General features: G+C 35.0%; 1 protein-coding gene across 1 annotated transcript in view; it reads left to right on the plus strand.

The window, feature by feature from the left end:
* Nucleotides 1-14,184, plus strand: part of dnmt3aa (DNA (cytosine-5-)-methyltransferase 3 alpha a) — a 37,460-nt gene extending 23,276 nt beyond the window's left edge. Inside the window, 18 exon segments of the mRNA XM_043219701.1 lie at nt 761-991; nt 2,009-2,167; nt 2,242-2,349; nt 2,518-2,635; nt 2,638-2,673; nt 3,345-3,494; nt 3,607-3,651; nt 5,318-5,397; nt 5,477-5,589; nt 7,336-7,519; nt 8,067-8,151; nt 9,284-9,429; nt 9,519-9,609; nt 9,699-9,847; nt 10,607-10,692; nt 10,783-10,852; nt 11,014-11,132; nt 12,137-14,184. Coding sequence (XP_043075636.1) covers nt 761-991; nt 2,009-2,167; nt 2,242-2,349; nt 2,518-2,635; nt 2,638-2,673; nt 3,345-3,494; nt 3,607-3,651; nt 5,318-5,397; nt 5,477-5,589; nt 7,336-7,519; nt 8,067-8,151; nt 9,284-9,429; nt 9,519-9,609; nt 9,699-9,847; nt 10,607-10,692; nt 10,783-10,852; nt 11,014-11,132; nt 12,137-12,302 — 2,136 coding nt within the window. The 3' untranslated portion in view covers nt 12,303-14,184.
* Nucleotides 14,185-15,685: the final 1,501 nt, after the last annotated feature.

A 15,685-nucleotide genomic window follows, 5' to 3' on the forward strand; every position in this document is an offset into this window, starting at 1 on the left:
AGTTAAGGCATTTATAATATTGCAAAATATTTCTATTTGAAATAAATGTTTTTTATGATCAGAGTCCTGAAAAACTGGAGTGATGATGCTGAACATTTAGCTTTGCGGTAATAAATAGCATTTTAAAAGTTAATTGCAAACCAGCTATTTTAATTTGTAATAATATTTCACAATTTTGCAGTTTTTGATCAAAACAGCAGAAAAGTAAAGCTTTCTCGCAATAAAGATCCCAGACTTTTGGTGTATCTCAACATGCTTCTGCAATAAAAGACTATGGAAAAATTATGAAGATGCATTTTTACTCAGAATCATCGTTTATTCACCCATACGTTTATACATTTAGCAGTTGCTTTTATCCAAAGCAGTTTGTCAAAGAGCCAGCTGTGTTCCTGATCCACAATGCCAGGCTTATTATTAGATTAAGAATATGGAATATGAATGAAGCAGGTCTATGAACTGTTGGATTTCTACAATGTTCCTACAAACATTGACTTTTCTATCCGGACACCAGTAATTCTGGAGGTTTCAGAAGAGACATCCTGTCTCGTGTTGACTGAGAGTTTGTCCTCATATGACAGTAAAAACCTGCAGGCTACATTTCCACAGTGATTTCAAATCCTTATTCATCTGAACATAAACACACTAGTCTGTTGTCTCGCTGGAAAAAAAAAATATTGCTGTTTCTCGAGCAATATTAGTGAGACTTGTTTGTTTGTGTCTGTATTTCACCTCAGTGTTTGTGTTCTTCTGTGTCTTTAAGGAGGAGAAGGCCCAACTGGTGATGACCATGAGTGACATGATGGACGACCAATCAGCTGTGGGCCCCCAGAAGGAGGAGGAGTCAGCCATCAACCTCCCGTCCACACCCACACCTCAGCAGCAGCACACTGACCCCGCCTCCCCAACAGTCGCCACGACGCCTGAACCGCCTCCCGTTGCCTGCGGCAACAAAGTGATGGCGAGGTCCTCAGAGATGGATCTGGAGTACGAGGTGAGTATCTGAAGAGTCGTTTCAAAAATCAGGGTTTTTTTTCATTGTGCGTTCCAATTAATCTCAAACAAACTGCAGTTGGGTTCATTTGGTTAGGTTAAAGAAATAACAAAAAATACAGCTAGCACAAAAAACATGATGGATCACTCTTTAAAAATAATGGCTCTTATCTGGTTTAAATAAGGTATTTTCCATGACTTAACGTTTTTATTAGATATACAGAACGAACTATTATTAAAATAAAATAAAAAATAGATTGATTTAAATTTGATTCATTATTTTATTTATTATTATTATTATTATTTAATAAATTAATAATAAATAATAATTAATTATATACAAATATTTTCTCCTGCATTTTGTTTGTATTTCATACTTGATTGCCAGTGCAATTCCAGAGTTAACAAATATTATTTTATTGTAAATGTATAAATAAATGTATAAATTAGTAACCAACTATTTTTATTTAATATTTATCAACAAAATTAATATATATATATATATATTTAAATATATGTATTATGATTCTGAATTAAATGCATATAAATGACAAGGAATTATCAATCTGATAACAATATGAATTAATATTAAAAATATTAAATAGTTGTAAATGAAAATTATATTTTACTTTTTACAATTATTCAGAGAAGTCCTGCTTCTTTGCTTCTGCTATTTTTTAGTCTTGCTTCAAACTTAATCTAAAATTATAGCTAGAATAAAACATTTAATAGTTAGTTCGACTTCCTGAATTGATTATTTGTTTTACTTTTTTTAAAATTTTGCAGCTGCTTTTTCCAGTGATCATTTGCTAAAAATGAAAAATTAACTTAATTAAACTTAAACTTAAATTGACTTAATTTTAGGCTTTTTAATTTTATTGCGTTTCCTAATTTCATGTTACAGCACAACAGCACATTAGATTCAGAAAAGTAGCTCTTCGTATCATGAATCAGGTTTTGCTGTGATGCAACCTTCAGTACGTGAGGTTTCTCTGACGTTGGTTTTCGTGTGTTTCAGGACGGCCGTGGGTTCGGGATCGGGGAGCTGGTCTGGGGGAAGCTGCGGGGGTTCTCCTGGTGGCCCGGCCGGATCGTGTCGGGGTGGATGGCGGGTCGCAGTCGGGCCGCTGAAGGCACCCGCTGGGTCATGTGGTTCGGAGATGGCAAGTTCTCTGTGGTGAGTCAGTCGGGATCAGGATCCTTCATGAACGCTGATAAGAGACATTATAATGAGCATCTCTCCTCTGTCAGGTGTGCGTGGAAAAACTGTCACCCTTGAGCACATTCAGCTCGTCTTTTCATCAGCCCACCTACAACAAACAGCCCATGTACAGAAAAGCCATCTATGAAGTTTTACAGGCAAGTCATGATATTTCTCTGTCGTGTGTGTTAGTGTATGTGATAGTACATTACTATCACTCTGTTCTCCTATTAGATACTGTTCAGTGCTTTGATACAATCTGCACTGTTAAAACAGCTATATAAATAAAAGTGATTGATTGATTGTATGTGTGGATCTCTATACAGACGGCGGGTATGCGTGCCGGTAAACCGTTCCCTGTGTGTGTGTCCGCCGATGACTTGGACATAACTAACGATGTTGAAAAGCACACTCGGCAGATGATTGAATGGGCCAACACTGGGTTTCCCCTTCTGGTGCCAAAGGCCTGGAGCCGCCACCAGGTAAAGTATCTGACAGACACACAGCCACAGGCCCAGATTATTATTTAACTATTTAATTTTACTCTTTAAGAAATGTTTTTTATTCAGCTAAAAATGTTCATCAATGTTTTTATAATTGTTAGCAGAGAGTTAATTATTCATCACTATAATTAATTACTACTTCAAATATTATTGTGTAATATATATTATTAATTTTGCTATTTATTATAGCTTACTATTTAACGTATTATTTTTATTGTTATAATTTTTTTATTATATTTTATAATTTAAGAAATAATATTTGTTATATTTTGATATATGTTATTATAGTTTGTATTATATTTTTTTCTTTTAATGAATGGTATTTAATTAATGACATGAATGTATTGAGGTTTATTTATTATTAACATATATTTATTACGTTTTAATACTTTTATTTAAAATAGATTTTGTTTAATTTAATTTATAATTTGTACTGTTTCTCAAAAAAAAAAAAAAAATCGGATAACATAAACCTGATAATTTGGCCTTGGAGAAATCTCTTTTGAAATGGTGTAGGAGACGAAATAAAAATTCCTGTGGTCCTATTCTGAACAGAAACATAAGAAGCAAAAGCCTTTTCTCATTGCTGATCTCATTGCTGTCTAAGAGAAACAATTGCAATATTAAAGAGATGTGTGTGTGTCATGTAGCGGAGCGGAGCCCGTATACTGAGGTGTATCCAGAGATGTGGGTGGAGCCAGAGGCTGCTGCGTACACGGCTCCGGCCCCCGCCAAGAAACCCAGGAAGAACAGTGTTGAAAAACCCAAAATCAAAGAGATTATTGATGAAGGAACCCGAGGTATCACACACACACTCACACACACCGCAAACCAGCTTCACTTTTTTTTTTTACATACACTGTTCCAACTTGAACTGTAGTGATTGTTGACGCTGTGTTTTGTTTTCCACAGAGAGAGTCGTATGTGAAGTCAGACAAAAGACTCGCAATATTGAAGGTGAGTTTGCTATTAAATGTGACATTTGAATAAAATGTGTGTTTAAAAATGTTAAGACACCTTTGACACAACTCATCAAAACTAAAATGATTGTTTTACGTTAAAAAGAAAACTAATCTGTAAAAACAGCTGCACATACACCTACAACTACTCACATATACATGTATACTATTGGATGTTCAAAATATATATGAAATACACGTGCACACTAATATGAAATACAACCAGTGCATCTTTTTAAAATGCTTAGCTTGGCTTTCTGCATTAAAACAGTGTTTTTAAAAGACCAAACTCAATAAACGAATTAATAATATAGCATACGATGTACAGTCCCATAAGGAATATGTTTATCGTGGCTTAATGCATTAAAACAGTTTTTTTAAATGCCAAACTCTGTAAATACATTATTAATGAATCAAACTTAGAGTCTATGGTATGATTTATTAATAAGTCTTATTTTTTATTGAGTTTGATCTTTTAAAATTACTGTTTTAATGCAGTGGTTCTCTATTCCGGTCCCGGGGGCCCCCTGCTCTGTCTCCTTTATTTAACACACCTGAATGAGATCATCAGCTCATTTGTTCAGTTCATGGATTTCTCTTCTAATAAGCTGATGATCTCATCCGGCTGTGTTAAATAAGGGAGATGTAAAATGCACAGAGCATTGAGGAATTGAGGACCACTGTTTTAATGCATCAGTCACTGTAATAAATCTTACGAATAATACAAGCTTTACAGTCTCACAATGAGTTATTTTAAAAATAATTGTATTGAAAATACTATGGACATAATAACCCTATTGGTGGAACTGTATATGCCGTTTTGAAAAAAAAGAAATTGGCATATGAATTTATGAATTTAAACCAATAAATTTAAACCAGACAGAAAAATATTAGCATATTGCCTGTCCACTTGTTTTTTTCACATTGGTATGAATGGAAATGCAAATTCATTCTTTGCCACTAGGTGCCACTTTTGGAGCATTAAAAGCTCACAAACACTGCTTTAAACGAAATCGACCAATCACTGGAGTGGTTTAGAAAAATTTATCTTGAACAAATCTTGCATGCATGTCAACCTGTTGTTTGGGAACTTCCAAAACTAAAATATGATCCTTGCATAACCCATAATAGGGGCACAAAGTGTTAACTTTTAATATGTCAAACTGCAAAGCTTGTATTACTCATAGTGGATTACTACAAAGAGATTTTTTGCCATCCGTACAATACACAATTATTCAAATGAAAGATTACTGTAAATTTAATTTGTGATGTGATTTGTGAATTATTGTGTACTGCATGTACAGTAAGGGAAATATTGTCTAAGGTAATATTGGTAAAATATAATTAGTCAGTTAAGCCCATTAGGCATTAACTGTAACCCTGTAAATATTCATTTGAAAGAATTACAGGCCTTCGTTTTCGTAAAGCAGCTTAGGCGAAAATAATTTAATTAGATAATCAAATTTACAGTTTTGTATTAAAATGTTAAAGTTGAGCACACTGCATATCAAACAGTGTCCTCTGTTACATACTGCATATTAAGTCAAACATGGTAGGTCAGAGGGTCATAGGTCAAAATGTGCATACTGTGCACAGTGCATAAATAATGTAGTACAGCCACATGCTGTTCCATATATCACCATGGAGTTGTTTTTTGTTTGCAGATATTTGTATTTCCTGTGGAAGTATGAACGTAGCACTAGAACATCCTCTGTTTGTTGGAGCCATGTGCCGGAGCTGCAAGGTACATCTCATGCACACCTGTCAATCAAGCCTGTTCTGACTTCTGATTGGTGCTGATGCGGTGTTCTCCTCCCCTACAGAACTGTTTTCTGGAGTGCGCGTATCAGTACGACGATGACGGTTATCAGTCATACTGCACCATCTGCTGCGGAGGACGAGAAGTGCTCATGTGTGGGAACAACAACTGCTGCAGGTGTGTGTGTGTGTGGGTTTGTTCGCTATTTGAGAGATTTGGGAAGGTGTAAAGGGTGTTTCACACTGAGCGTGATGCCAAAAAGCGAGGCGAGTCGCCAGCAAACCATGGTGAAATTTCTCACAGAGCATGAAACGAATTGATCACCTTCTGCTAATTTCCTCCTGCAAGCTAGGTGATGCCCAGCAATGCAATTTTCCTAACGTTATATGGATTTAACATTGGCCGACGGTTAGTATACACCAATAAATTAAGATAAAGTTTGGTTCTACAACAGAAACACAGACTATCTGTAATGCTTACAGGAATACACCTAAAATATTAGCATCAAGTTAACATTGAGCATTTGTGCACATGAATGTTTTTGATTAAAATGCACACTAAACCATCATAGAGTGCTTGTAATAAGTTTGTTTTAATTCTATAATAGGCAAACATGCTCTCTTTATATGTTATATGGTTAATCACTACACCTGCTTATCATTTGTCACCTTTATTGTTACAAAAATACCATGAGCTGCATAAAAACACATGAAGAAAATATACTGTCATAATCACATTTGCATAAAAATGTTTCTCTCAGTTTTTCTTTATATGCAGAGATATGGTTGACAGATCTAGAGTGAACGCTCTCTGATTAAAAACACTTGCACACATGAAAAAAAATGGACAGTGCTTTTCAGATCACATAATAATTAAGTAGAAAATAAATCATTATATTCTGCATAAAGGACTTAATCTGATTTAGATACCGATTATAACATGAACTCTTTTGCAATACTCTACTTCAGTGTTTGTTTACAGCATTTCCTCTGGGCACACGATCTAAGCTCAAATCTGATTCTGATTAGACGGCTTATTTTATCGTGGAGCAACGGGGGGAAAATTGAAAAAAATTGCAACATGAATGATCATAGTCTTTTTGATCAATTTTGTCTTCGCAAATCATCAAGACTTGCCTAAAATAAAATCTATAGGAATAAAATAGTTTAAGCATATATCATTGTAGTATAAACATTAAGCCTAGGCAAGCGTGTGCTCTTTAAGTATATATCTAATTGTGCTTAAGCATGCTTTGCAGGACATGGAGGCACCAGCGCAGTCACTAAACTTAAATATGCCATCGTTTTTGCTCATGAAGATAAAAGTGATGCATAATTCAGAACTGTATTTTCGTGAACTCACAATATCAACAAAATGCTGCGCTTTTATAAAATAAAGTAAACACTGTATCTGTCTTGTTTAGGAGCTCCTCACAAAAAAATGAACCGAAACATGTCTTGCAGGCACGATAAAGATTATACATAGAAAATAGCAATTGCGAAATTATACGAATCGAAAAGTTGTTCATTATGTAATCTGTATTGAAATACATTTCTTTTCTAAAGGCATGTCCAGTGAAGAGATGGCGAGTCGGGATCTGCGACTTTTTGACACTGACACAGAAAACACTAGTTTATTAATAAATAAATCAAATATCTCCTGTCTTTACGGTAGGCCTTTTGCAAAGCTCTGTTGCGTGCATTGAATGCAGAAGGTGGATGTCTAAAGTATAAAAATAAGGAAATGCCGGCCTGTGTGTAAACCGGTAAAAAAACATCACAGCCTTATTAGTGTAAAGAAATACAGGTCTCTAGTGTGAAACTGTGAGCAGCCCAAAAGGGCCTTAATGTTCAGATTCAAAAGCGCCATTGCGCCCAACTTTCACGTTTAGTGTAAAAAGGCCTTACCTCTGTGTTTGTGTAGATGTTTCTGCGTGGAGTGTGTGGATCTGCTCGTGGGGCCCGGATCTGCACAGGCCGCTATCCGCGAAGACCCCTGGAATTGCTACATGTGCTGCAGCAGGAACGTCTCGGGTCTCCTGAGGCGCAGAGACGACTGGACCTCACGACTGCAGCTGTTCTTCGCCAACAACCACGACCAGGACTTTGTGAGTGCATTTAGTGTGTGTCTAGACACAAATTCAACAGGATTTTTCTAATACAGTCATCAGCAGCATGATACAGTCATCACTTCATTTTCTTGTGAAAATGTGACTACTATACTGAGTGGCATCGCATGGACTTCTTCATGGCTAGCATTGGCATCGGCTTTTTAATTTAATTCAGTAAATTACTAGTTCTACAGATTTCTGTACTAGTGTTAAAAGCTGCTGTTTTTGGCAGCATTGAAAACATTTCTGACAGATGTTTTTGCATTTCCCTTATTAAATGTTGTATTTTTTCCAACAAAAACATTTTTGGTTACTTTCAACTTAAGTGCCAGTAATGCAGTGTTGCCAGATATTGCTATTAAAACAAACAAAAACCTGAAAATACACTGAAATTGTATGTTGCATGGAAGGAGGATGAATAAGGGGAAAAAATATTCTGTATCGTTGTGCAAGGACATTAACGGAAATGTCATAAAATAATAATAAGAAATTTTATTTCATGACTTGAATAAAAAGAAAAATCTGTCCATTCTCTTCCTCTCAGGAACCGACAAAGTTGTTTTCACCAATGTCAGCTGAGAACAGACAGCCAATCAGAGTGCTTTCTTTATTTGATGGCATCGCTACAGGTGAGATGCTATTATAGCTTTGTTAATATTTTGAATTACATTTTATTTATATATTTGATGTTTATTTTAAACATTAGTAATTTTGTTCTGTTTTTGTCATTTTTGTTTTTTGTCAGTTTTATTTTTGTTGTTATTCATTTTAAATGAATGCGTTTTATGCATTTTAACAATGCATTTTAAACAAAACAAAAATATTGCCATGGCAACTTGGTGAAATAAAAAAGGTGTTTTAAATGAATAAATAAATAATCACACTGTAGCCGCATGATCTTGTTGTCTGTATGAGTGAAATTTGATAAGTGAACTGATGAAGTTTTTGTTAGTATGAAATAGATACCATAGTAAATAAAAACCAAATATATAAGAACCTGATGTACATACACAAATAAATGGATACATACAAACAGAAATTTAAAGTGATTTAATTAATTTTTTTTTTTTTGAAATTTCAAAAAATAAAATTAAATTAAAATTAAAATTTTAGAAAACTAAAACTGACAAATAAGTAAATAAATATGTATTTAGTAGTCACATGATTATAGACTAATCTGTGTCAGTGAAAGTGGTACTGAATTGATAGTGAATAGTTTTTGGTTTGTTTTTTTTAAACGCAAGTGAATTTAAATATATTAAGTATTTAAGAAAATGAAAACTAAGACTACAAGAAGCACCTAGCTGAATATGTAAATAATTAAATAAAAAAAAAATTTAATTGCATGATGGAGTAAATCTGAAAATAGTATTTAAAAAAATCTATTAATAAAAAATGAAAGTAACACTTTACTTAAAGCCTTAAATAAAGGGTTATTAATCGGAAATTAAAATTAATAATAATGTGTCTTGTAATACATTATATCTGGCAATAATGTGTAAAAATGAGCTGATAAGTGTTATAATTAATACATTAAAAGGCATAATTAATGCATTAAAACTACTTTTATAAAGCATTATAAATAAATGCTTTAAGTGTTAACAAAATAAATGTCATTTTGAAAAACTGAAACAATAAATATTGCACATATTTAAGTTTCTTTTAGTTTTAGTGAACTGTCTCTCTGATCAGACTCAGGTGGTAGTGTGAATAAGCCTGTGTGTGTTTTTGTGTGTGTGTGTGTGTGTGTTTTGCTGTCAGGGCTGCTGGTGCTGAAGGATCTGGGTATTCAGGTGCAGCGGTACGTAGCGTCAGAGGTGTGTGAGGACTCCATCACGGTGGGGATCGTGCGACACCACGGACAGATCATGTACGTGGGAGACGTCAGGAACATCACGCGCAAACATGTGAGCATAAATCTCCCTGCCCCTCGTTGTCTTTTGTATTTGACACATTTCTGACGTCTCTCTCTTTTTGCGCCACGTGTTTACTGCAGATTCAGGAATGGGGTCCGTTTGATCTTGTGATCGGCGGAAGCCCCTGTAACGATCTGTCCATCGTCAACCCTGCCAGGAAAGGCCTGTACGGTACGACCCTCGACCTCCAGCAGCAAAACCATGTGCATGCGTGCTTACTGATGCATTTGTTGAATGCATTTGCTTTTTCTTGCGTGTAGAGGGCACCGGGCGTCTGTTCTTTGAGTTCTACCGGCTGCTTCACGAAGCCCGACCCAAAGAAGGAGACGAGCGGCCGTTCTTCTGGCTTTTTGAAAATGTCGTCGCCATGGGAATCAGTGACAAGAGAGACATCTCGCGCTTTCTGGAGGTGTGTGCACACTCGAGACAAACACTCATTCTTGTGAATCATGTGGGCTGTTATCAGCGCTGCCCTCTTGTGGTTGTATTTGGACACTGAAAAATGTCTAAATTATATATATATATATATATATACCTTATGTGTGTTATATACAGTACATATTCATTAAATATATTATTATATTATAAACATATATAAACAAAAATGTCATTTGGGATGCGATTAATAATTTGACAGCACTAATATATATACACTATCAATGAAAAGTTGTTGTTTTTTTTAAAGAAATGAAAAATTCATGAATTGACCAAAAGTGACAGTAAATATATTTATAAAATTTACAAAAGATTTATATTTGAAATAAATGCTGTTCCTTTTAATTTTCTTCTCATCAAAGCATCTTGAAAAAAGTATCACAGTTTCCCCCAAAAATATTATTCACATATTATAACTGTTTATCAGCATTGATAATAATAAATGGAATATTTGTTTCTTGTTCATCAAAGAAGTGTATTAGAATGATTTCCGAAGGATCACATGTCACTGATGGCTGGAGTAATGATGCTTTAAATTACGGGAATAAAACTTTTAGAATATATTCAAATAGTAAACAGTTATTTTAAATTGCAATAATATTTCACAATATTTACTATATTTGTGATTACATAAATGCGGCCTTAATAAGCATTAGAGACTTTTAAAAACATGAAAAATCTTGATTTTCTTCAGCAATATTATGTCGAATGTAACTGTTCTGTCTGTGTTCAGTGTAATCCAGTAATGATCGATGCTAAGGAGGTGTCAGCCGCACACAGAGCTCGGTACTTTTGGGGTAACTTGCCTGGAATGAATCGGTACGGCTGCTTTAATATCTGCTGTATGAGAGAAATTAGATGTTGTTGTTTAAATCACAAGTGAACAAACTCTCTTTGTCCCTCTCTCAGTCCTCTGACTGCCATGATGAACGATAGACTCGACCTGCAAGACTGTCTGGAACATGGACGCACAGCTAAGGTTTGATTTGTGCATTAAAATCAAAGATAGTTCGATCAGGTTGTCATTATTCCTGATGCTTTGTTTGTCGTTGATTATATCCAAATTTCATTTCACATGGAGTCTTGAGTTTTGAGGCTCGTTGAGGCAGAGCTGAATTTATATTTCTCTTTTTTTTTCAGTTCGGAAAAGTGCGAACCATCACAACTCGCTCAAACTCAATAAAACAGGGCAAAGACCAGCACTACCCCGTCTACATGAACAATAAAGAGGATATCCTGTGGTGCACGGAGATGGAGAGGTGAGGGCCTTCTAGCTATTATTTCATGCCAAAATTTAAAGGGAAAGCAGTATATTTAGCAAAAAAATAAAGCATTATTCAGTTTGGAGATTTATATATTCATTTAGCAGACTCTTTTATCTAAAGTGAATGAGCAAACGAGGACAATGGAAGGGATCAAAATTAATAAAAGTTTCATTGCACTGCTCTGGTCGTCTGTTGGGAGTAAAGGTATAAGCATAGGAATGTCAGATGTGATACATAAGTATTAGTGCTGTTGATTGAAAAAAAAAAAGGTAATTGCACATTTTTATTAAATATACTTTTATATTGCAATAATTTCACATTCAATCTTCAAATTAATGTACAAACAGCATATTTGTATTATTTGTTTATATTATTTTATGACTGAAGGCCAGTATCACTGATACCAAGTAATACTGATTTCCCTATAAAAAAAACTTCCACTAATATTTAACCACTGACTTTAGCCATTAAACATTACATTATAATTAAAGAACTATCAATTTTGACATTTATTAGACTTTAAAAACTTCTTAAAAACAATCTTTACATAAACCCATTCTAATAAATGTTATATTTAGCTAGGCTACCTGTGCCTCTCAGCATAAATATACAGAAACTGAATAAAGTTATCAAACACTATATAAACGTTATTGATTTCCTGTTTTTTCTTTTATTCTTAATGAACAGACATCGCAGCAGCAGGTTATTAGGCTGTTTTTGGACGCTATCTTTTTAAGAGCCGTCACTGCTGAACGTGACACGGATCTGACACGCGTCATATTTTCTCTCAAATCATCATCTTTTCTGACCCGTTTCAGTCTCTACGAATGAAGTGATGAGTTGAGTTGGTTGTGTTAGATGAGGGAGACAGTGCTGGGATGCTCCAGGACCATTTTGAAAACCATTTCAGAGGCGTTCTTAATGTAACATATTTTTGAATTCAAGAGATTCACCTCTTCGTACTTAGGTGTAAAAATCCACTGCTGTGTGTGTTACAGAGTTTTCGGCTTCCCCGTCCATTACACAGATGTGTCCAACATGAGTCGTCTCGCCAGACAAAGGCTTCTGGGAAGGTCGTGGAGCGTGCCTGTGATTCGCCACCTCTTCGCTCCCCTCAAAGAATACTTTGCCTGTTACTGAAGCTCCGCCCACCACACATCATGATGGCGTCGTGACATCCCTCCTCTTCCTTTCCTGCATATCCAATAAGCTCCACCTTCTTGTGATCGTCATGTTTGCTTGTGGCCTCTGAATGGCTGGTGCTATCCTAATATTAATATTCAATCCTCTAGACAGTCACATTTCAGATATTTATTTGAAAACAACTGAATCCAGATTTCGTTGTATTTTATTGTCGTCGTTTTAGTTTTTTTTTTTTTTTTTGGTCATGTTCCAACTGTGACAACTCTTTCTCTCTCACACAACTAACAGAGACAAAATGTGTGTGTGTGTGTGTGTGTGTGTGTGTGTGTGTGTGTGTGTTCGCAAGTGTATGTTTATCCGAGTGTAAAAATATAGAGCACAAAAAGCTGGATGACAGGTATGAAACAGAAGCAGATGCTGTCTGAATACTCAAAGGAGGCAAATACCGTCAACCCCTCAAACTTATGTTACGCCATGAACTAACCAGGTATGATATGGAAACCTTCACGAATCAAGTCATATTTGATGTTTAATATATAACGAATCTCACAGAAAATATGTCTGTCATATTTCACACTGATATCAGATTTATTGCACTATTTTAATGACAATTAAGTATATTTACCACATAAAAAGGAATTTTTTTCTTAACATGGATTAATTAGCATTATTTAATTTATTCATTTGCAATATGGCATATATATATATATATATATATATATATATATATATATATATATATATATCATAAAGCAAAAAAATGCTGTTCTAAAATGGGCTTAAAAAATTTATCGTATTTTTTTTTTGAATTGGATACTGTGTGATTGTGGGCATAGTTTTATGAGATTGATTAGGCAGTGCTACGGTTCTATTTGTACTATTACATTAATAGAAATCAGGTAAATCACATCTACTTAAGACAAAGTGTCAGATTAACTTAAGAAGAAATGCAATTTATCACTTATCGCTTTGTCATGTGGTGCCTGGTTAGCACACGTGTCTGTAACATCGACACATACATCACACATAAACACGTTTTCTGTGAGAGAGAGAAGATGTGCTTGAAAAATCAACAATACACTGTTTACAGGTTGCGCTCTTATTATGGTACTACTAAACTTCAGCAACTATTCAGTTACAACTAACTCCACTATGGTGCTCTCTCTCTCTCTCTCTCTCTCTCTCTCTTTGTTTCTCTCTCAGCAATACAAACACAGCAAACAGTCCTGTATGATGCCTTTCTGCTGGAGCCTATAGGGCACATATGAGAGAGCTGTGTCCCATAACACACACACATGCATGCTGAGAGCGGTTACACACTCATACACCTTAAAGGGACAGTTCACCCAAAAATAAAAATTCCGTCCTCTTTTGCTCACCCTCACGTCTTTCCACATGCAAACAGCAGTTCAATTTGGTTGTCAAATCACTTATTAGTGCTTAATCCTGCTCTGTAGACAGTTCCAATTTAAGCATTTTAAAACCAAATTAACTCATTTACGCAAGATGTCACAGTGAACAATGTATGTTTTGACTCCCTAGTGTTGCCAGATCTTGTTAAAAAAAAAGCAGATAATATAATGAGTTTAAAAACAAACGCATTATCTCGTAAACAAGCCACATATGAAAATTCTGTGAAACACACATTTTTAAAAAACTATTAATGAGTTTTGCTTGTAATAAGTGGAAGTGGCAACCCTTCAAGAGCGTGATCCCTAAATCAGCCTTCCAAACACAACAGCTCTGTTGACGGTGCTTCAATTTAAATTGACGAACACAACGATTTTTTGAACGCTTTGATGAGGTGAATAACTGATGACATTGGTTGCACTTTGGGTGAACTGCTCCTTTATGAGAGTTTATTTACTTTAAAAGATCATGTCGTTTGCTTTCGTCTCTGATGCAATATTCCACAACAAACACACACCGACCTTCCGCATGTGGAAGTGGAATTACTTGCATCCGATTATGCCAGATCTTGCCGTTTTCAGTCTGGATACCACCACTCTTACTGTATTTCGTATTTGTGTTTGTTCAGTCAGGTGTTGTTTTTAGCCCTTGCATGTGTTTCTGCTGTTGGTGCAGAAATTCAATGGTGCCGCAGATACTCCATGGTGCAGCTTCATGGTGCTTCGTTCTCACTCTCTCCTGGCTTACGTTATGCTTCAGCTAGGCTACGTTCACACTGCAATTGCGTGGTTTTTGGCCCAGATCTGTTGTTTGATGAAAAATCGTGTTTTCATCTTCCATCTGAGATACTTTCATATGTGGAAATTAATCACGGAAACATGCATTGAGTTTCATGATATTTTAACCTTCGCTACTTTTGGGGTCAATGAGACTTTTTTTATTTTAAAGATTAATATGTTTATTCAGAAAGGATACATTCAGTTCATTAAATGTGACAGTAAAGACAATGTTACAAAAGATATATACGGTATTTTAAATAAATGCTGATATTTTAAACATTCAATTCATGAAAGAATCCTGAAAAAATGACAGTTTTCACATAAATATGAAGCAGAACAACTGTTTTCAACACTGAAATAGTACAAAATGTTTCTTAAGCAGCAAATCAGCATATTAGAATGATTTCTGAGGGAACATATGACACTGAAGACTAGAGTAATGATACTGAAAATTCAGCTTCATCCCAGGAATAAGTAACATTTTATTCAAATAGCAAACAGCTATTTTGAAATTATAAAAATATTTCACATTTTTGCTGTATTTTTTATCAAATAAAAGCAGCATTATTGTGTAAAAGAGAGTTTAAAAAAAATCTGATTAGATTAGATTTTAAAACTATTACTGACCCCAAAATTTTGAAAGTTAGTGTAATCGCATCTTGGACCTTGACATAAATTCACAGAATTTTTTAAATTCTACTATATGAAGTGTTGAAAAGGAGATAGATGATATTTAAAAATAGTGTCCTAAATTTGGAGGCTGCGCTGAAAATCTGCGATCTGTTAAAAAAATAAACAGATTTATTTGTAGGATTTCGGAAATTAAAAAAAGCCTTAATGAAATATTTCAGATTCTGAATCAAGCTCTTGCAATGTGAACGCAGCCTTTCTTTCTGGTGCTGAACTGCATACAGATCAGCCAAAGTGCTAAGCTAAAGGCTGAATAGTATTGTGTTTCTGCCGTTCTGGTCTTGACACATTCAGTGCTCCTTCGTTCGGGATTCTGGGAAAGTGGCCCATCTGTGTGATGTCATAAAAGCTGGTCACATGGTGCTCCCAGGATCCAGAGTCTTCTTGTGGTGCAAGTGGAGAGTTCACACTTGGATTACTCACAAACTGGATTACTGTACAACTCTACTACGTGTGCTGTTTTATAATCCTGTTCACATCTGAAGTAAACAGGATTCTGGTGCTCACAGAGATGTGAAAATTGAG

Source organism: Puntigrus tetrazona, chromosome 20 (assembly GCF_018831695.1).
Source record: "Puntigrus tetrazona isolate hp1 chromosome 20, ASM1883169v1, whole genome shotgun sequence".
In the NCBI taxonomy this organism is placed as follows: Eukaryota; Metazoa; Chordata; class Actinopteri; order Cypriniformes; family Cyprinidae; genus Puntigrus; species Puntigrus tetrazona.